At 31.1% G+C, this 20,558-nt stretch overlaps 2 protein-coding genes across 4 annotated transcripts in view; both read right to left on the bottom strand.

Annotated features, from left to right (window-relative positions):
* Window positions 1-1,524: 1,524 nt before the first annotated feature.
* LOC126844667 (uncharacterized) lies at window positions 1,525-4,644 on the bottom strand. 2 transcript variants are annotated; one of them, XM_050583027.1, is made up of 6 exons: window positions 4,306-4,644; window positions 3,786-3,898; window positions 3,126-3,270; window positions 2,704-2,849; window positions 2,267-2,351; window positions 1,525-1,875 (listed from the first exon to the last, which is right to left on the bottom strand). In XM_050583027.1, exons 1-6 carry the CDS (start codon window positions 4,384-4,386, stop codon window positions 1,843-1,845), a joined length of 603 nt encoding a protein of 200 aa, XP_050438984.1. In that variant the 5' UTR covers window positions 4,387-4,644; the 3' UTR covers window positions 1,525-1,842. The 2 variants fall into 2 exon arrangements, with proteins under 2 accessions (XP_050438984.1, XP_050438985.1); XM_050583028.1 differs by lacking the exon at window positions 4,306-4,644 and adding an exon at window positions 3,969-4,097.
* Window positions 4,645-6,760: 2,116 nt separating this feature from the next.
* The window catches only part of LOC126844662 (cell adhesion molecule Dscam2-like), a 152,844-nt gene continuing 139,046 nt past the window's right edge, over window positions 6,761-20,558 (bottom strand). For both annotated transcript variants that reach the window (XM_050583017.1, XM_050583018.1), the window contains exons 19-32: window positions 15,037-15,192; window positions 14,850-14,971; window positions 14,020-14,197; window positions 12,803-13,075; window positions 11,672-11,796; window positions 11,396-11,590; window positions 11,215-11,335; window positions 10,975-11,118; window positions 10,761-10,901; window positions 10,466-10,630; window positions 10,189-10,313; window positions 10,010-10,127; window positions 9,872-9,944; window positions 6,761-8,525 (exon numbers count right to left, since the gene is read on the bottom strand). In XM_050583017.1, coding sequence (XP_050438974.1) covers window positions 8,336-8,525; window positions 9,872-9,944; window positions 10,010-10,127; window positions 10,189-10,313; window positions 10,466-10,630; window positions 10,761-10,901; window positions 10,975-11,118; window positions 11,215-11,335; window positions 11,396-11,590; window positions 11,672-11,796; window positions 12,803-13,075; window positions 14,020-14,197; window positions 14,850-14,971; window positions 15,037-15,192 — 2,126 coding nt within the window. In that variant the 3' untranslated portion in view covers window positions 6,761-8,335. The remainder of the gene's footprint in view (window positions 8,526-9,871; window positions 9,945-10,009; window positions 10,128-10,188; window positions 10,314-10,465; window positions 10,631-10,760; window positions 10,902-10,974; window positions 11,119-11,214; window positions 11,336-11,395; window positions 11,591-11,671; window positions 11,797-12,802; window positions 13,076-14,019; window positions 14,198-14,849; window positions 14,972-15,036; window positions 15,193-20,558) is intronic.

Below are 20,558 nucleotides of genomic sequence, written 5' to 3'. Positions count from 1 at the left end.
AAGTTCCAAATTGCAATCAATTGTACAAAATGCAAATTCTACAATTTATACTACATCATTCAAATTATAATTTTAAAAGATCATACTCTTAAATATAACTAAATCACAAAGAAATCAATACATGGAAAATAATTATAATGAAACACAAGTACTTATTTTTGTATGACATTACATTTTTGTTGTCTCATTTTACATATTTTTTCTATACTATATATATATATATGGTATATGCCATATATATACTATATATATATATGTTTAAATTTTGCCAGTCTTTTTTTAAAATTTCTTTGTAATTTTTTCTTTTTCTTATGGTTTCTTACACTGTAAGTGTTTTTAAGTTCTTATAAAGCCAGAACCTTCTTATCATATATTATGGTAGTTCGACTTGGGAATATACAAAGCATTTTTCTATGAGTCCGGGATTATAGCATTGTATAAAAGTTTTATATTTCTCTTCCTTCATGTTTCCAACATACTATACTGTTGTTATTTAGAGTTACTGAATTTATATTTCTTGATGCCTTTAATCTTTACATTGTCAGACCAAACAGGCGAAATCTTCTTAAATAAGATTTGTAATTAATTTTGGTAACCTAGCCTTTCCAGTATAATATTACTAATTAAGTATTAGCCAATCAAATATTATCCAAATATTTCATCCTCAGTACACCAACTTGAAAATGATAGTGTGTTCAAGACACTGGCTGGGTGATTTCCGCATTTGAAGACAAATTCTCCCATAAGATTGTTATACCGATTCGTTTGCGATGGCTGGAAAGATGGAGATATTTCCTAGTTTCTTTGTTAGATCTCGCGATCGGTATGATATGGAAATTAGATCCATGCATCCGAATCTGCTCGTACTCAGCTGATATTACCATCATCTAAGTCTGCAGTACATATTTATTTCTGCATTTGTTCTCGTTTCAAAACTGTTCAGTTGAAACATTATAATTAATATTAGTCCAGAATATAGGCTAAACTTAGAAGTCTAGTTAATTATTATTACTTAACTCACAAACTACATTTTTAGAATAAGGACTTTAATTTCTTAATAATTCACAAGGTATAGAAATTTTCATCAGAGGAATTTTGCCCATTTTATTATGTAGATGATTATTGAGTATTAAAGTCCCTTTTATAATTAATGAGATTTTAATATTGCTGTTAGACTATTGAAACTTACTTCTTCTCTGAATAAAATGTTGATTACTTGCATATTTACTGCTTTACTATTTTTTTCCTTTTCCACTTTTGTGTTTAAAACAACATACGTGCAAAAATGTTGAAATTCTAATTATAAATATGAAGTGAAGAATTTACTTGTTTTCTTTGATGTATTGGTGAGAAGGTATTATTTTTACAACCATGTTTTTAATTTTTAAATAAATTAAAAAAGACTGAATATGGCCAGGGCTCAAATGGACAGTCCATGTAGGAGGTCGGGGACGGGGTTCGAGGTTATTTAATATTTATAATATAACAATTAACAAAGTATTTGTATCAAAGTAACAAAGTATTGCAATTTAAAACCAGTTTAATCAAAACAAAAATATACTAATAATAAATAACAATACATATTGGAAAAATATAGAAATCTTTTAACAGCTGTAAGAAAAAACTTTTGGTACAAAAGTTTAAAAATAGCACAAATTGTATAATATTAAAAATATTTAAAAAGTGAACAAATACAATTCATTTTTTTTTTGTACAAAGAAAACTGTTTTTATAATAGAAGTATACTTGCACATTTAAAATAATGTGTATAGTTTGACATAGAAAATATTTAGATAACTATATTTTGTGGACTATTAAGAATAGCGTAGGAAAATCTTTATCTCACAAATATTTTTCCAAACTTTCTTCCAGTCCCTAAAAACAAATAACAAATATTATGTTTAATAAAACATTACATATTTATTATCGGGGATATGGGTATTCAAACTCGTAAACACTCAAATTTTAGCTAAATCATTTCCTTATTACAAATAAAATCATGTAAAGGAAATTGTGATTAGTCGATAGATAACAATTTATTTTTATCTGTTAGCATTTTCCTTTTGATCTGTAACTTGTTTAAGTAAAACAATACAGCACATTGCCTGATTTAATGGGTTGCCTAAAGACACAAGATACTAATGGTAAATTTTGATTTCAGTAAACAAGGAAGTTAAATAATATGTAATATACAAAAATAATAATAGTAAATATTATTTTAACTAAATTAGAATATATTATAATATCGAATAATATATTATATTACCAGTGGGCTAACATTAGCAGCATGTCTCTCTACAGGTTGTCCATTTTTGTCAACAATAAATTTTGTAAAGTTCCACTTAATAGCACTATTATAAAAAAAATATAATGATAAATAAAAATGTTTAAATTATACACATGCACTAATGTGAACATGAGATACACGGCTAGATTATAACAACGATTTGTATTGACTATCTTTACAAACAGAACCGACAAAACAATAAACTCACTTTTTCTGGTTTACTGGTTTTGCAAAATAATTATTATTAGTGTTACGTAAATTTTTAAAAACTTTAAATTAAATATGGACGAGATAAAATTACTAATATATTGTAATTTAATATAAAAACTAAAATTTATTAATCTACCATGGTTTAACTTAAAACACAATTAAGATAGTTGAGGTGAAATCTTATAAAATTATATTAAGAAACTTACTCTAATATTGCACCGCCTTGTTTTTCTTTTAAATACTTCCATAATGGATGTGCTTCATTGCCGTTAACGTTGACTTTTTCAAATAAATCAAATTTAACACTTTTCTTTTCAGCAAAACTACATATTTCTTCACTGTCGCCGGGTTCCTACAAATATTACGTTAAGTTTGTACTAAGAGAGTATAAATTGATAACAGCTAAATAACACAGAAAGACAAGTATTATTTATTCAATCATAATTAAGTCGATTCATAAATCATAAAAATTTAGCAAATAATTTAGTGTCAAAGGTACAGTGCAAGAGAAACGCAGTACATTTGAGATTAACAATTATGCACATTAGATAGTAAATAATTATTATAAAACCACTTGCTACTTACTAGTTTCTATACACGCTTACTCACTGCAAATATATTGTATTACCTGGCCCCCAAACTGGTTACATGGAAAAGCAAGAATTCTTAGTCCTCTTTCACGATACTTTTCATCCAACTCATTGAGTTCTTTATAATGTTTGGAAGCATAGTTACATTTGGATGCAACATTTACAATGATTAACACTAAACCCCTAAACATAACATAAAAAATAACTATGGACAACTTATAATAATAATAATAAAAACCCAGAAGCGTGGGGTTAAGGCATAAAGAGAACAGAGCGTAGTGAGGTCAGTATAGTCACAGGATTGTTAAAATTATTAAATAAAACTCTTTCTAATTTTTAGGCTTTAAGTACTAAAACTATAATGGAAAAAGTGAAATAATTATTTCACTTGTTATAATATTACATTATCATGTAAGGATTTCCATTTCTTTTAAGAGAAGGTTTTGCGATTTTTGTTGAGTTTTTAAACATAAAACAATCTATATCTAAGTTGAAAATAGGTATATTTCTGGGTGATTTTCTCGATTGTGAAGAGAAAGGAGTAAACATTTTAACATTTTTGGGCCAACAAAATACCTTTCAGATATAGAATTGCTACATGAAGAAATTCTATATCTGAAATGATTACATCAATGTAAAACTCCACAATGAATCATAAAGTTATCCAAGTACAGTGGTTTACTAGTTATCTAACTTACTTGTATTTTTCCATTAAAACTTCAGTTCCTTTGATGTCTCTGACTGTAAAGTCATACACTGAAGTAGCCTTTTTCCAATTCTCTTCCATGTTGGAATTGTAAAATACCTTGTTCTATAAAAAAAATTATAATTATAACTCCTAGTTACTAAAACTCTGTATAAAGTTATATTTATGTGCTTGCTTCTAGTAAGTCTACATTTATTGACTAACACATTGACAACACGTCACTCATAACAATTGAAAATCATTTTTAACATAAAACCACTTTATGTGTTATTATAGTCATTACACCACTTCAAGAAGGTGTCTTGTTGAAAAGTAACAGCCTTGATTTTAAATACTTGTTTTGTAATCTCGATATACATATACACCTACATATGTCTACATATAACATATTATACATCAAAACACTTCATTAGTAAAACATATATATGTTTTACCAATGAAGTGTTTTGAAGATAACACTTAAAACTATAAAAGATCCATTTTTTTATAACCTTGTACACAAGTATACTTACTAGATGTGTGGCTGAAGAAAGCTGTAAAGTCAAAGATGGTAAACGTTTCCAGACAGCAAATGTATACATTTTCACAAGCATAGTAATGAAATGGATTGAAAGAAAAATAACTATCAATGGACAATAGTTGCTAGGTTAAAACAAAACAAAACATTATCATAGGATAGTTCAAATCGTAGCGGACAAACATGAGGGAAAAATAGAAGTAATTATTGGCCGCAGTGTTAAGTTAACCCTTTCAATCCTCTTAACATCATCTAACCTGATTATACCATAATATGATTTATATTTAATTGCTTTTTTTGAAGTTTGAAATTTTAGAACGAAACAAATAATAATACAATGTTGATAATTCGTACATAGGTGATAAGAAAAATGTTATTTTTATTTCTTCCATGGTATTCCTGGAATGTGCCCAACTGTCGTCATGTCGATTAAACTTCTCAAGTTGTACACAACTCTTAACTCACAAGACATGAAAAATGGGTACATCTCGGCAAAAAGAAATGTCAAGTAAAAAAAAAAAATTTTTTTTGGCCAGTCGCAAAGGTATTATTAATTTTAAGATTTGTTCATTGAACCAAAGTACGTATAGATTCATTCGTTCAAATAACGTTACTGTAGACTAAACCTATGTATGAGATATGTTAAGACTGTTGTCTAGTGGAGCCCTAAACAGTACCTTACCATAACCTAACCTATACTCAAAGTATGTGTAATGTGCATTTTAAATTACTATAAAATATTATTCATGTATATTTACAGTTAGTCAAATAAAATCAGGCCTGATATATTACGTATATTTTATTTTTATCTTTTATATTCCTAAGTTAATTATTTGTTCTTTTTTACAACAATAATATTTTTAAATATTTATCCGTACATATTCTATGTCTTCGTACGAACCTAAGTTAAAAATACCATTATACTAATTGTTTATGATAGGTATATGTGATCGCTATAAGAATAGTTCAGATTAGAAATTAATTCAGTGTCAACCGATAAAAAAATACATCCTTATAAGAAATGTAAGTTTTCGTCTAAGCATCAAAAAAAAAAATAGGTATGTATAATATTATTAATTAAGGGGCTTCAACCACTAAACTCAATATATTTAGTACAGTGGCGTCAACACTACCATTTATTAAGGCGCATTGTATAGGAAATTTTTCACTAACACTTAAGTTAAACAACTCAATTAAATTTTAGCCGTACTCTGAAAAGCGTTATCCGACAGACGACTAGCAGATATCTTTAGTAGTAAGAATATTCCAGTTTTCACAGACAAAAATAAAAATATGGATAAAAGTATTGTACCAACCTTTGACAACGATGTGCTTAAAAATTAATTTTTAGTATTAAGGTAGATACGATTCGGGTTGATCGTTGTAATTAACAATATAATGAAAATATTTTCATTAATTGTTCACTGTTAAATTACTCACACAAAGCAACCTGTAAATTGACTACAGACTAAGTATAATTTTTCCCTTTTTTTAGGGGTTTTCTTTAATAAAATATTATTTGAATGAATGAATCAGTATGATATATTCTCCAATGTGCTTAATTGCATTATAAGATTGGTAAAGTGGTTTAATAATAGGGTGGTTGAATTAGGATCAAGTCTGGTATTCCTGATGAAGTAAAAAAGTGTAAAAAAAGAAAAAACTTAGATCACAATTATTAATTGACCAGAAATTGTAAAATATTAAACAAATCAATGGCAGGTAGTGGACAAACACCATCAGTGTAGGTAAGTTTATTCAGAACATATAGAAAGTCAAGAAAGTGGATTTAGGATGGGGTTGCTTGCAATATTGAATTATAATTTAAGTTCGAAATACGTACATTTTTCGATTAAATGCGACCATGTTGTGCTGCTTTCCTCTAGTCTGTCATTGGTGTTGTTACTTTCAAATATTGTGGCCTGAATGTTTTGTTTCTTGTGGCTATTGCACAAGACCGATTCGGCCACAGGAATCCATCTTGTTTATAAAATCTATTTTCTTTATCCCATTGTAAATATAAACTGTTCCCTTTCTTCAAAACCTGCGGGCTGCGTCTGTCCCGTGTCGTTATCTTATAAACTTCCTAGTTCCTACCACCGTTTCATTCGACCAGCTCTCACGATAGTGTGTGTGTGTGTTAGGTTGCCTACCCATAAATTATTAGGCGTAAAGAGCCATATCGGTTTCTCATCTCTCTCGTGCCGAACGATATCGGCTGGTCCTTCGATCAAGTGCTTCTTTTCGTAAACAATTGCAGAGTTTTGAAGCACTACCCCCCCCCCTCCCCACTTTTCCAATTGTTCCTCCATGTTAACATGTAAATTAAAAAAAAAAATGCATGTTAAAAGGGATTTATATTTTATTTGTGTTTTTGAACACCAATAACTTATAGATATACATATAATAATTTATAACTTATAATATATTTAATTATAAATAGTGTAATGAAATACATATTTTAATCTAACAGATATATAATACTATACTGGTTAAGCCGATAATCAAGTCGACGGTTAATTTTTAAAAAGTTTATAATCGTAGTGGCGCACACGAGGAAGTTCATGGGTAGCAACGGCTGCCTCTACATTTTTTACCTAAGCAGGGGTTGGGACCAAATGAAACACAATCTCTAAAAACTAAAAATAATTTATAAAAAACGGAAATACAATATTTTGAAAGACCTTAACAGAAACTAGGATTGAAAGTTTTATAAAACATTTAAGAAATCGGCTATGTTATGCGGTTCAAAATGTTTGGCAGTGAATTAGAAGTTATAATAGAAAATATAGCATGTAGTAGAAATGAGCATGTTGAGGTGGATGTGTGACTAAAAAGAACAAAACAAGTAGTTAGTACACAAGAGTAAGCTTGAGTATAAAATGAGGAGATGTGAGGAGAGGAGAGGAGAGATATGGTTTAGAGCGGTAATGGAGATGAATATAGAAGGAAACAGAAGTAGAGGAAAGTCAAAAAGAAATTGTTTTAAGTTAATGAGATTGATATTAGAATGTGGGTGTGAACATTAATGATATGACAGCAGGCAGTAAAATTGAGTGTAGTTGAGAGCTAGAGTAGGTGACCAGATATATTTGGAAGAAGAGGTCAGTGGGAAGAAGAAAACTTAAAAAAACTCTAATTCCTTACTATAAAAACATAACAAACATTTGGATTTTTTTATTAGAACCATGATTTATAACAATAACAGCATTAGAGAAAATTATACTAACTAATCCTATTATAGCGAGGAATATAACTTTTTAAAATTATCAAAACAGGTCTACATTTTTTTCGAAATATATATTGAAAGAAATGTTCATATGGTAACATTATTACATAATTTTTCGAGTTAGAAAAAAAATCCATCTAGGTGGGTCTTAGATCTATGCAAAGGTATTTGGAAGATGATGTTAGAGAAAAAGATAATAAGTTTAAAAACAATTATCACGGAAACAACAAAACGTAAATTTTACTATAATATACTACTAGTTTAGAATAATTAATTGCTAAAGCGTCCAAAAACATACTTTTAAATTACAATTACAATTAAAACTATAATTTGCTACTTATAATTAGAACAAAGTTTGTTCTTCTAGTGCTAATAGATTACATATTATTATGTAATTCAAATGGAACATTTAAACACCTTTAGTACTGAATAAAATGTATCAAACTGTTGCAAACTGTAGCAACTGTTGGAAACTGAATTTTATAATATTATATTTGTGAAAACTTAATTGGAACCAGCATTGAAATTATATAAAGGTTCCAACCCCTGTTCGTAAAAATTAAACGGATAAATGATTGGAGAGTGGCAGACACAAACATTTTCTTTGCCTCTCCAGTTTAGTTTTGAGTGTGAGCCACCGATTTAATTTTATAAATGTAAATTGTATATAGTAGGTAATAATTATATTTTTAAATTAGTCCGTAGTTGATAATCTAAGTTTTGTTTTTTTAACAAAACAATGATTTTTAAATAAATTAACATAAAATAACAGGAAATGTATATATTTTTTTTAAATTCAATAGCACCCTCTTTGAATGTAGGGCCGAATGTTGTTGGAGGAACACATGGGTTCTAAGTTTTCTTCATCGCTGACCACGTTTTGATCACGTCTATACATTTCGTGTTGGATTGGCATCGTGAAAGTTGTTTCGTGCAAGTTAGGGTTTCTGAAATCCCTCGAGCCCTGGCTTGTAATGCGTCTGGCACTGTAAGAGATCAATCATTTTTGTGTATTTACTGTAAATTATACCTATTTACGAGCAACTATCGCGTTCATTGATATTTTTTTATATAATAGAGATAAAAAACATAATGACGGTCAAAGGCGGAATTATTTGGATGTTTATACGGGTGCTTAGTATTTTATAAGTATATCGCGACTTCCGAAGAACAAGTAACCTAACTAACTATGAAGCTAAAAAGAAAACTGTAAAATGTGTTTACTTATAATCAGAGATGGGCAGAATTATTAATTCCGGATTACTGGATTATTTTTTAATCAATCCGTTATTCCAATACATCGAAATTATGGATTATAAATAATCGAATACGGATACAATTATACCATCATGGATTACAAATAATCCAATACGGATTACAAGGAATCCAGTAATCCCGGATTACTGGATTATTTTTAAATGAATCCAAGTAATCCGTTATTCAAAATGGCGGATTTATGGATTACAAATAATAATTAATTAGTATACTCTGCCTTAGTACGTACTTTAACAAAGCTCAAGTTTATCTAGCTTTCCCACATTTTATATAACAACACTTTTTTGTCAATTTGTTAAATTTTTTAAATCAATTATTTTGTTATTATTGTTTAATTTTATAATCTGAAAAATATGATATCATACCACAATCTAGTTAACATTTTACATTTAAAATTTTAAAATCTTTAGACTTTTGTATGCAGAAATCGGCTCAGTGGTTTAGTTTTACTCCTAGTAAAAATAAAACACATTATTGTAAAAACAATACCTCCCAGCTCCGCATAAAAGAAAAAAATGATTTAAATACATTTTAATTAAAAAAATATATTATTTAAGTACAATGTTTTGGAATTACTGGAATGAAAAAAAAACAGTAATCTTTAAATTTGGGTTATTGGAATAAAACAAAAATCCTAAATTAATAATGTAATCCGTATACTAGGGATTACTGGATTAATAATGTAATCCGTATATTAGGGATTACTGGATTAATAATGTAATCCGTATACTAAGGGTTACTGGATTAATAATGTAATCCGTAATCCATATACTAGGACATATACTGGATTAATAAAGTAATCCGTAATCCGAAACTCGGGATTACTGAAATAAAATAATCCAAACTTTTTTAATTCTGGATTAATAATGTAATCCGTAATCCGTTAACTACGGAATTACTGGATTAAATTTAATCCTTAATCCAAAAATGTAGGATTACTGAAATAAATGTAATCCAGTTTTTTTATTAATCGTGGATTACGAGTAATCCGTAATCCGTCTGTAATGGATTACGGATTGTAATCCATTTTGCCCATCTCTGCTTATAATGCACTTACTCGGGCAGTGGTAACAACCGACGTTTTGGTTTCTTGACCTGTTCGCAAGTGTTAGAGACTCTTTCCATATCGTCTATAGGTTATTAAATAAATGAAATTAAAATCGTTGTGTTGTCGTATGGTTTTATTTAGACTTACAAAATTCGTGCAGAGAACCGTTGTGGCTTTTGTAATCTTCAGCGCCGTCTGAAAAAGTATTACCTCGTTTGGACAGCGATCGCATTGTGTAGTTGGCATAATCCAATTGCGGGGTGTACTACAGTATAATAAAAACGTACGGTTATGGACGATAAAGTACAAGCAAAGTCCTTACTTACTATTCGACTGCAAGTACAGTGGTCCGCGTTATTAGCGCAGCTGGTACAGAAGTAATTTTTATTTATCGGATGTGATTTTTCCTGAGCAATTTGGAAAGTTGCATACGGTGAGATTTCATTATAATCTAAAAACAAAAATACAAAATATAGGTATCAGATAAGACTTGAGACTTAAGTAAGACTTTTTTTTTTTAATAAGTTTGTTGCCGTTTAAATAATCATTAAAGAAAGTAGATTCTTCAATATTGTACAGTTAGAATTAAACAAATTTGTGTACTTGATTCGACATTGTTGACCATGGTATTCTTTGGTTTGAAATGAGTGCTGGCGCAAGGTTCATACGCTTCAAGAGGCGACTGTGGTCTGGAGCAGTTTGTGTTCTTTAATGCCATGGTATTTGATTCCAAATGGCGTTCCGAATTGTTTTTATTGTACAAGTGTCCTGAATAGGTACAAAGTTCTATTAAATTATACTTAATTAACATGTAAGTACACCTAATGTACAAAAATAGTGAACGTGTTAACAGTATATTCCAAAAATATAAATCACAACATTATAATATTAGACTCACTGTATTTTATGCACATTAAGGCGGTGAGTCCGATTGTGATGAAACACAAAACAATTATTCCGTAATGCCACATCCCTGCGATATTGTAAATAACGTTCATTATTTTGTCGTTAACCGATAAAGCTCTTTTGTTAGTTTTCTCTGTTGAATAAAATATTGTGTATATATTAGTTTGCGTTCTCGACGCGTTTTGTTATACTGTATAATGACAAACCTCCGTATGGGGATATGGTGGAAACGGCGTATACGGTTGATGTCATTCCAGCCGAATTGAAGCTCTTCACCAAAATGTTATAATGGGTAGACGGTTTTAAGTTATCAATTGAATATATTTCTGTCGGAGCAACATTTTCGCCAACTGTTTGAAAAACAAAACCATAAACGCTTATAGTCCCAATTAAGATTTCATTTGAACAGTTACAATATTAGTTAAAATAAATGATAAAAAACGTACCGGCCGTCCAGTCTTTCTCGAACGGTTGTCTTTTGAAAATATTAAAGTGAGTGATTGGACAATGTTTGCCGTCCCATTTTTGCAGGTGGATCAGGATACCGGATACCATTTCTTCGATAGCCTAAAAATGTGTACGTGACCATAAATTTTCCGGTTACATGCGTGCCAATCTTATACTTACTTCTTCTTGAGATGGCGCCAAAGGCGTTTGTCCTTGGAGGGTTTTCACATGAAACGGTCTGCTCTGCATACCGTGGCCAACGCGGTTGCTTGCTGAAATGCTAAAAGCCACTGTGGTACCGCACTTGATGTTGGGCAAGGTGAACATGTTGGTACGTGACGATAAAGCTACCTCTGTGTACATGTTGTCCAGTTCCTATAGAGTAGGTAGGTACAAACAAATATTATGATAACCGACAATTTTGGGTTGACCGTTGTCACGGCTAAGATTGCTTACGTTGACGTATTTGTAAGATAGTAAGTATTGTTGAATGGCGTAGGTGTCCGGTGCTTTGGTCCATTTCACTGTGATGTTTGTCCACGACGTGCTCATAACCCCGAGTATTGGTGGTTTGGGAGGCTCTAAAAAAATAAAATAAATTAATTGTTAGTATAAATCGTTTGTGTCCATTTAGCTTAGGATAAACGATTGTGAAATCCAATCAATTTAAAGACAGCAAAGGCCAGTGTCCTCACAGATTTATAAATTTGGTTAGATAAGGAAAAACTCGGTAGGAATTAATATTGGTAAGAAGCTTGTTTAGTACGTTGAAAAAATGGAAGACGACTAAGTGGATTTGGGCTAAATCCTTTCGTACCAATTTTATTTATTGTAAAAATAAGAACATTTAAAATCTGTACTACTAGCACAATAAGTCAGTAGGATGGTAATTTAATATATTATATCATATGATATATTTTACATATATATAATTTATATGTATGTAACAAGAACAGTAAAATTATATGAGATGACGGGCCATCTAGCGATAGAACGTGATCTAACGTAGATCTTAGCGTGATTTATTCGATTACTGATTATGTTATATAATTAGTAATTATAGACAAATATATGTATATATTATTATAGTTTAATAGGCCTCTAGCAGTATTTTTTTTAGATAGTGGGGATGATTTGCAGGATGTGCATACTGGATTTCATAAGAGTTTTGTAAGTAGCAGATCTTTGTGATTTTGTTTGGTTGATTGTATCAATTGTAAAGTCGGCATGGACAGTGGAATTATATACATACTAGGGTGCGGAAATTACCATTCGGAGGGTGATTGACTAAAAGGTTTGAAGAGTTCGAATTTAGGGTGGTTTTGCACAGCGCCAAGTTTGAATTGCATAAGCCCAAATAATAGCCCTAATAGCGATTTGTACATAACGAGTTGTGAGTGGATTGAGAGATTTGATTTTAAAATTGGGCGAATTAAGTGTACCTAATCACTGACCCATGAGAATTTCTCTTTTCGACTCAAGATGGGGACCGCGAGTCGAGTGAGTGTAACGCAAAGATATTTGACCGTTAAATTTTATTTAACTGACTGATTTAGATGGCAAATATTTAAAAGTCGGTGTACTTGCCTACGACTAGTAAGTCGGTTGACACGACATCGGATCCGTAGACGTTCCATGCCGTACAAGTATAATTGCCAGTATCCGAGCTGGTCACCGACGCCAAATGCAGAGTAAAGTTCTCATAGACTTTTGACTGTGAATGTAATTCGATTGGCTGACCGTCTCGTGTCCATTTCACATTCGGTGTTGGGATGCCGCTGACGATGCAGGGCAGATCGACGTCGGTATGCCATTTGGTTTGTACGGTGTCGGAAAACGTACCGATCGATGCTGGGATTCCTGTAATAAATTATATCGATTCGCGATGACAGATATTATACAATATGCACAATAGTCATTATTAAAAATACATCACATATGTTTAGAAGCGGACTGGGAATCAACGGGCCTATAGAAATGAAAATTGTACCGGTCCCAGGTTACTATAGGCCATGGCCCTTTGTTTCTCTAACTTACCTTAACGTGTTGCATAGGGAAGAATATATATTTTATGTATCAATCTAAGAAGTTTGTTTTTGGGATAAAGTCTAATCGCAGAACAACATTTTTATTTGGATTGGAGTCCATTGGACAAACTATTTTGTTTCGGTGTAGTATGAAGACAATTATTATCAGCCTTTTTTTTTATTTCAGTTGTTAAAATTTATTAAATTACAGTTTGATTTTGTAGGAGAGGACCGACCCTGGTGTAGATATTTTATTATATACATCAATACTTTTTATCATTAGCGAGTTACCTAATAAATGTACACTACTGACTGTACCATTTATTTGTACTAAGAAATCGGATATCATCACTATCTAAAACATTGATTTTGTTAAATTTACAATTATAAATCATGATACAAACTTTATGTTATTTTGTTTCTTTTTTAATATTGATATTTTTTTAAATCATTTACATTAACACTCACGTTTGACGTTTTCAAAATGTCACGTCGATGCGAAAATGTGACTAGTATAAGACAGTTGACATATAGCAGTATGAGTATAAGTACACTCAAAGGTAAGAAATTTGTCCGATTGATTTGTTTTGGTCCAAACGGCTTGTGTTGTTATCGGTTAATGTTAAAAATTGATCCAAACGTACAAAAACTATGAGATGTATAGTATAAAACGATACGTTATGTTATACTATTAAAACATATTTTGAATTACTTAAGGCGATTCTCGATTCCACTCACAACTTAGTTGTTGCATTCGATGGCATTTAAGACACTTACCACTAGATTTGGCCGCCGACAGTGTGGCTGTATGTGATTTTACTCCTTCGCCTTCGTCGTTTGTAGCGGACACCCACCACAAATAGCTGACAGTGTCTCTAAACATAGACAGTTGCACCTGTCGGATGGTGTGATCGTATAGCTGAGACTTGAGTACGCCTTGCATGCCGTTGAGTATCTATATATGGACAAACAAAACGCAGCGTGAACTAGTGTAGAAGAGTTATTTTACTACCAGGACTTGGGTGGACAGATGATGACATCGTTTAGGGGGCTCCATACAGACCACTTTTAAGGAGTTTTGTATAGGCAATATTTAAGAAAAAATTGGCTTAAATAAATTTCGACCATGTCAATAAATTTACCGGTTAATTTGTAAAAGCTTCAAGGTATTGTTTTTAATTTGAATCATTTTGTCTATGAGTAAAAGCCATTTTAATCAACATAACATACATTTTTTGTTCCATTGCACAGGCTCAACCAGTGATCCGATAAGTGATATGAAAACAGATTTGAATTTGTCATGAAATTTACTTGAGATCGGTCGACGTACTTTTTTGATATCTTATTCCTACTATGTATAAAACACGTTTGAACATTTTATAAAATTTCAACATTTTAAAATAAAATTTAGAAAGGGTTAAAATTAAAAATTGAAAAAAGTACCTCGACCGATCCTAAGTAAACTTCATGAAAAATTCAAATCTGTTTTTAGATTGCTTATCGGATCACTGGTTAGGCCTGTACAATGGAATGAAAATGATGTGGTTTGGCTGAAAAAATTGTCTGTATGGAGCCCCCTTAACGACTCGGCTAACAGTAAAACTTACCTCGCGTTCGTATAAGGTGTAGCGTTTGATTTTGCCATTAGGATTCTTTGGCGGGATCCATGTGATGAGAGCTGTGGTAGGCGACATCCGCATGGCTTTTAAGGCAGCCGGTGGTCCTGGCACTGAAACGGTGAAAGTGCAACGTCGTCAGAAATGTCCAAATGTCGACTAGGTTTCAACTACTTACAGCTTTCGGATGTTTTGCATATCAGCGGCTTGCTTGATTTGCCCGGCCCTTGGATGGTGTTAACTCTAATTGTAAACTCGTACGCTGTGTCTGTGTCTAAGTCGGATATGATGACGTCGTCGCCGCTCTGGAATACTTCTATTTCGTCATATTCGTCTGTTTAACACGAAAACGCATTAGCTGTTAGTATTAAGCTATTCACACACACACAAACACACACACACACACACACACACACATAATATGAGAACTAAGTTATGGAAATTATAACTAGGTAAGTAAAGATATAATAAAAGTCATCTGTGTCACAGGCTGTTTAATTATTGTACTTCGGAGACGTACAACCTTCGAATTGGAAATTTGTACATTGAAAATGATTTCATCGGTTCGAGTTTTTTTTTACACAATTAAGATTTACACTCATTAAGCTTTTTTTGTTTGTGCCTCCTGGAAATAAATCTTTGTAACCGTCTCCCCGCCGAGAGAAAAACTTTTAAATGTTACAAAAAATAAACTTTCTCTCCTCGACAAAGGAAAACATGCTTTGTTCTCGATAATTTAATGACGGCATCTTTCTTTAAAAGTGATAAAAACTGAGTTGCAAGTAAACATTTTTTTTTTATTTAACCAATCACACTGAGTTATACTATATTATTATTAACGTTAGATGACATAATTATTTTAATGAACTTACAAACGAGCACTGGTCTTAATTATATTATATAAGGTGATGTTAACTTTTATTTAAACTTATTATACAGCGTATTTTTAATGAGGAGATTTATGCTGGCATTAAAAAAAATTATACTGTGCCAGTTTTTTAGTAAACGTTGAAATAATTATTCGTTGTGATGTGTAACCGTTGTTGTGTGCTAACTGCTAACTACTTTAGATTCTCATGAAACTAACGATTATGAAATACAAAAAATATAAAAAATAAACGAAAATAATTTTTTAATAATTATATTGTCATTTTCTAAGTATAACTATACAAAATAATAAAAAAGACTAAAAGTTGAGTAGATGTAACGGAAAACAGTAATTATATTTTTTTATTCCCTGCCAGGCACCCGTGGAAAAATACAAAAATTGGTAAAAAAAATCAAGTTTTTCATTCTAAAAAAAAAAACGACCTTTGTAACTTACTGATTAGAAATTATATAATCTACTAACTTTATTAAACTTTTGTTGAGTCCGTAATAATTAAAGGGTTTAACAAATTTCTATTAGAAAATACACGACTAAGTGATATTTATATTTTTTCAATTAAATATTCTTTGTTCATTGTTCGAGGTTTAATGTTATTTATGACTATTTATCAAAATAAATTTAAAAAATTGGCCCTAAAAATTTTTTTTTGAGATTTTGTTTGTAATAGGTGGGTAAATCCCATACAGTAATTAAAAAATATTAGTATTTTCTTAATATATATATATATATATATATATATATATATAATTTTATTGTAAAAACAACAGGAACAACTAGTAAGTAGTAACCTTGTAGTTAAGTTATTGTTTAGCAAACACCCCTTACTGTTAGAACGGTTGGCCAAGAATATCGTTACCATGATACTATACTATATATAGTATCATGGTATTTATTTTAAAACCAACAGATACGCACTGGGAGTCTGTGGCGTGGTTGTTTGATAAACATTTTGCGGCTTTAGTAATTATTAAATTTAATTTCATCCCCTTTGATTAGTCAACTCGTCGCCAAATAAGTTATCCATTTTTAACGGCACAACTTTTTTATCAGTCCTTTCCGAGCACGTTTATAATTCTCCACTAATGTAATTAAATATGCGAAAGTTGTTCGCGATAAAAAACATTCGTGGAAAAAATACGGGGCGCGACGATGTCATAATAGAATAATAAAGTACTTAGGCAAATGTTGCTTGCAATCGTTTTGGAATTATTAAATCAAACGGCAGGCACATAAAACGTACCCGCCGTTGAATTTTATAGTAAGTCCTGCTGCGATAAGGTGTAGAAAAGGCGGCATCGATGCCCTGAAGAGAAAACAATTTGCTCGTATTCCGTACAATATGGCTCAAACGACATATTATTTTGTGTGGCAGCTGTATACCGTGCAGCTGAAGGACGTGCGCTTGTACCATAATACTCGAATAAACATTGAATAAAAAAAAAATAAAAAAAATTACACAGTCAGCACACCCGAATGACACAGAATTGAATAAGAAAAAAATCTCAGGAGGTTTAAGCCTATATATACTATATTGTAGCTAACAACATATTGTTTGAAGTCAATATAATTTGTTATTTGTATAAAAATAAGTAGTAAATTATTTTATTTTATAATATTGTAAATACCACTAGAGCTCTATAATATGATGTAAATATAATTTAAAATGACATATTATGCCGTATTGCAGTTATAAATGTTTGCTCATGCAATAAATTATTATATACCTACTAGCATGATTAGTACCTGTCCCAAACTTCTGTGACAAAAATATATTTTATACTCGTCCACCCAAAAATAAATGAACAATTATCTTTTTATTTTTCCATAAATTGGCAATGGCCATACAATTCATAATGCGCCTGTCAGCTGTCACAACAATCACCCCCCTACCTACCCAACCACCTACTTATAAAGGTTGAAATTTTTGGTTTTCCCCACGTAATATACTTGTTTGGCGTCGCTGAACATACATTAGTACTATAATTAGTGGTTAGCTGGTTAGCAATAAAATGTAAAAGTATTCAATAGTGTCAAACTGACAGTAGTGACTTCAGTTTTTTACTAAGCTTTTATCAGTTAATTTTACAGTTTTTAAAATACATTTTTTAAAATACTTTTGGAATATTTATGAAAAATACATAGGGTCGTGACCCCATCTATGACTAGTCTAGTCCACTCTTCTTTTTTTAATTAAAAAACCAAAATTGTCTAGCCTACTTTGAACTTCTAAATCCGAAATGTTGTTTTTTTATTAGAATAGAATAGGACACTACCTTGGCGAACATATTATTATGTTATTTTCCCCCTCTAGAGGTCTAATTTTGAGTTTGAACTAATCATTAGTAGACTTATTGATAACTCTAAGATAATTATTACCTATTTTTATAATAAATGCTACTAAAATACAAATGTAATACTTATTTTAATAATTTAATTGAACATCGTCAAATGCATTTTCAATGACTTCCAAATTATTAATTTCTTGTAAATTTTTTAAAATAAATAAATCGGCCATTATTTTATACTGTGTACACAATATATTTTATACTTAATATTTATATATTTGTAATTTTTATATTTTAACAAAAAAATTATTTTAGACAATTTGTTAATTTATTAGAAAAACAACAATCTGTACAAACGTTATTATACACAATAAGTCATTGTGATAATAATTATAATATTGTGATGAAGTTAACACGAAGGCATTAATTTACATGAAAAGAAGTCTAATAACACTAATAATATTTTTTAGTACACTATATTTCGAAAGTACCATGTTTTTTGTTTCGCACCAATATTTCCTATTCTAGTGTACCAAAATGACTAATCTGAAATTCAAAAACAGACCCCCCTGATCCCGCGCAAGAGTATCGGTTAAACAGATACGTTTTTGTGGGGTTTTGCGTTTCAAATAATGCACGTCTGGGGACTGAGTTGCATAATGTAGGATTTGCATTTCGCGTACCGGTTAGGAATTGATCAAACGAAGCCGATAAAACGTCTGGCTCTCTTTTGACAAGAGTATTTTTGTTTTTTTCCCCCTCGTCCGAATAGAACCTATCCTATCTGGTGCTCACAGTCGTCGGCGGATTATTTGTATTGTATTATTCATTTTATTTATCCGTGAACGGAATTTTGTCGCCATCGCATTTCATGTCTTGACACCATCGGGCCCGGGAACACGGCTGTCGAGAGTGGCTTATCGGATTTAATTGAATTTCCTCATCAAACGCGCATTGTGTTGTCGGCTACGCCCGGGAATACAAATGGCGTTTCTTATTTTACCAGTCCCGTTAAATAATATTATTATTTAATTTTTTTTTAGTTAAAAAATCCATTGAAAAAACGGTGTGGCCCGAGATAATCAGCCATATAATTATAGTATAATAACAACAATATATAATAGGTGATCATTTTATCGTGAACCACTCGATATCTAATTTTTTTTTCATAGTGTTTTTATTTAATTTGATCTCAGTTTTCATGTTCCTATCCTGCTCCCAATTTTATATCGACTTTTGAAACTTAAATGGAAACGTAAACATTTCATTAACTTTTTAAATTGAGAATTCCTGATGTACAGAAAAAACAAAACATTTTGAAACGATATTGGTCGGTCGACAACGTACTTAGAATATTGAACAGTTGAAAAATGTTAACACGATACCGACCAGCTAATTTAATAAAATATTAAGCGTTGGGATACGTATGTTTAAAATTACAAGTTAATATATGGTAATACACTTGATGTAGACGATTTCTTCTCTCATTTAATGATTTTAAATTTAAATTATAAACTGCCAAATATCGTAGACGTTCACCTTAAATTTCAAAGACAGAAAACGATTTTGAATTGTTTCGACGTTGTTCATATTGTTTTATTAAATAGGCAGTTTATATTGTTTTATAAATTAATTAGCCAGTACGTCAAGATATTACACGAATTTCAGCCATTTACCTAAATTAAGTCATTCAGTTTAGGTTAGTTTATAAATTTTGTAAGTTTTAAAAATTCCTTATATTATTTATATCAAGTTGTTATACTGTAGTATATGCACGCGAGGGGAAGTAATCAGACCCCCTCCCCCTCCCCTTAAAAGTTTTAAGTGTTCCGCTAGGGTTTGGGGTTTTTTAAACAATAAGTTTTTAATGTGGATAACGCCCCGTTACGGTTTTGGATGCGATACGCAGGTCGGCTATTGGCCGCAGCACACAGGGGATAGCTGTTATCGTGTCGCTAATGATGGTATGAGCGCTTTACCGAAGCACCCGGAAACTATTAAAAGTTCATTAAGCTCAACAAATGCTAGGCGATGATAGTATTTGGCATTATTTAAAAGATTGATATAATACTTTGTTGTATCCTAGTGTACACACTATTGTTTCGACGGCGCTGCGTGTATGCAAAATAAGTACACTCCAGTGAAGCGTACCTGAACATTGTGTCCCATTCAGGAGCATTTCTTCTTTGCCTTTCTCGACAAACTTAGGTCAACCGTTCTTAATTTTCCTATATATTACATTAATATTGTTTATTCATCAACGTTTACTCTATTCACATCCATATTATCAATAATAACAATCAGCCACTTTTATTCGGTCTATTTATGACTATGACAATCTCTTCCTTGGTAAATAGTTAGGTGAAAACAGCACTGGTCAAAGGTGGGGATCGTTTCACGTAACTGTAGAATTTCATACCCAGCCAAATGGAAAATTAGGGTTATGGTTTTTCAATTTAATATGTTTAAAGCAATTACAAATCCAAATAGTATAAATCGTACCAATGCGGTATTGTCTTTATCTAA

This window comes from Adelges cooleyi, unplaced genomic scaffold (genome assembly GCF_023614345.1).
Source record: "Adelges cooleyi isolate 19-005CV unplaced genomic scaffold, UGA_ACOO_1.1 ACOO_flye_CR_arks_rails_tigmint_CR_PRNA_651, whole genome shotgun sequence".
Taxonomy (NCBI): Eukaryota; Metazoa; Arthropoda; class Insecta; order Hemiptera; family Adelgidae; genus Adelges; species Adelges cooleyi.
Note: the sequence above shows the minus strand (reverse complement) of the source record. Positions and strands in the feature narration are given on the sequence as shown.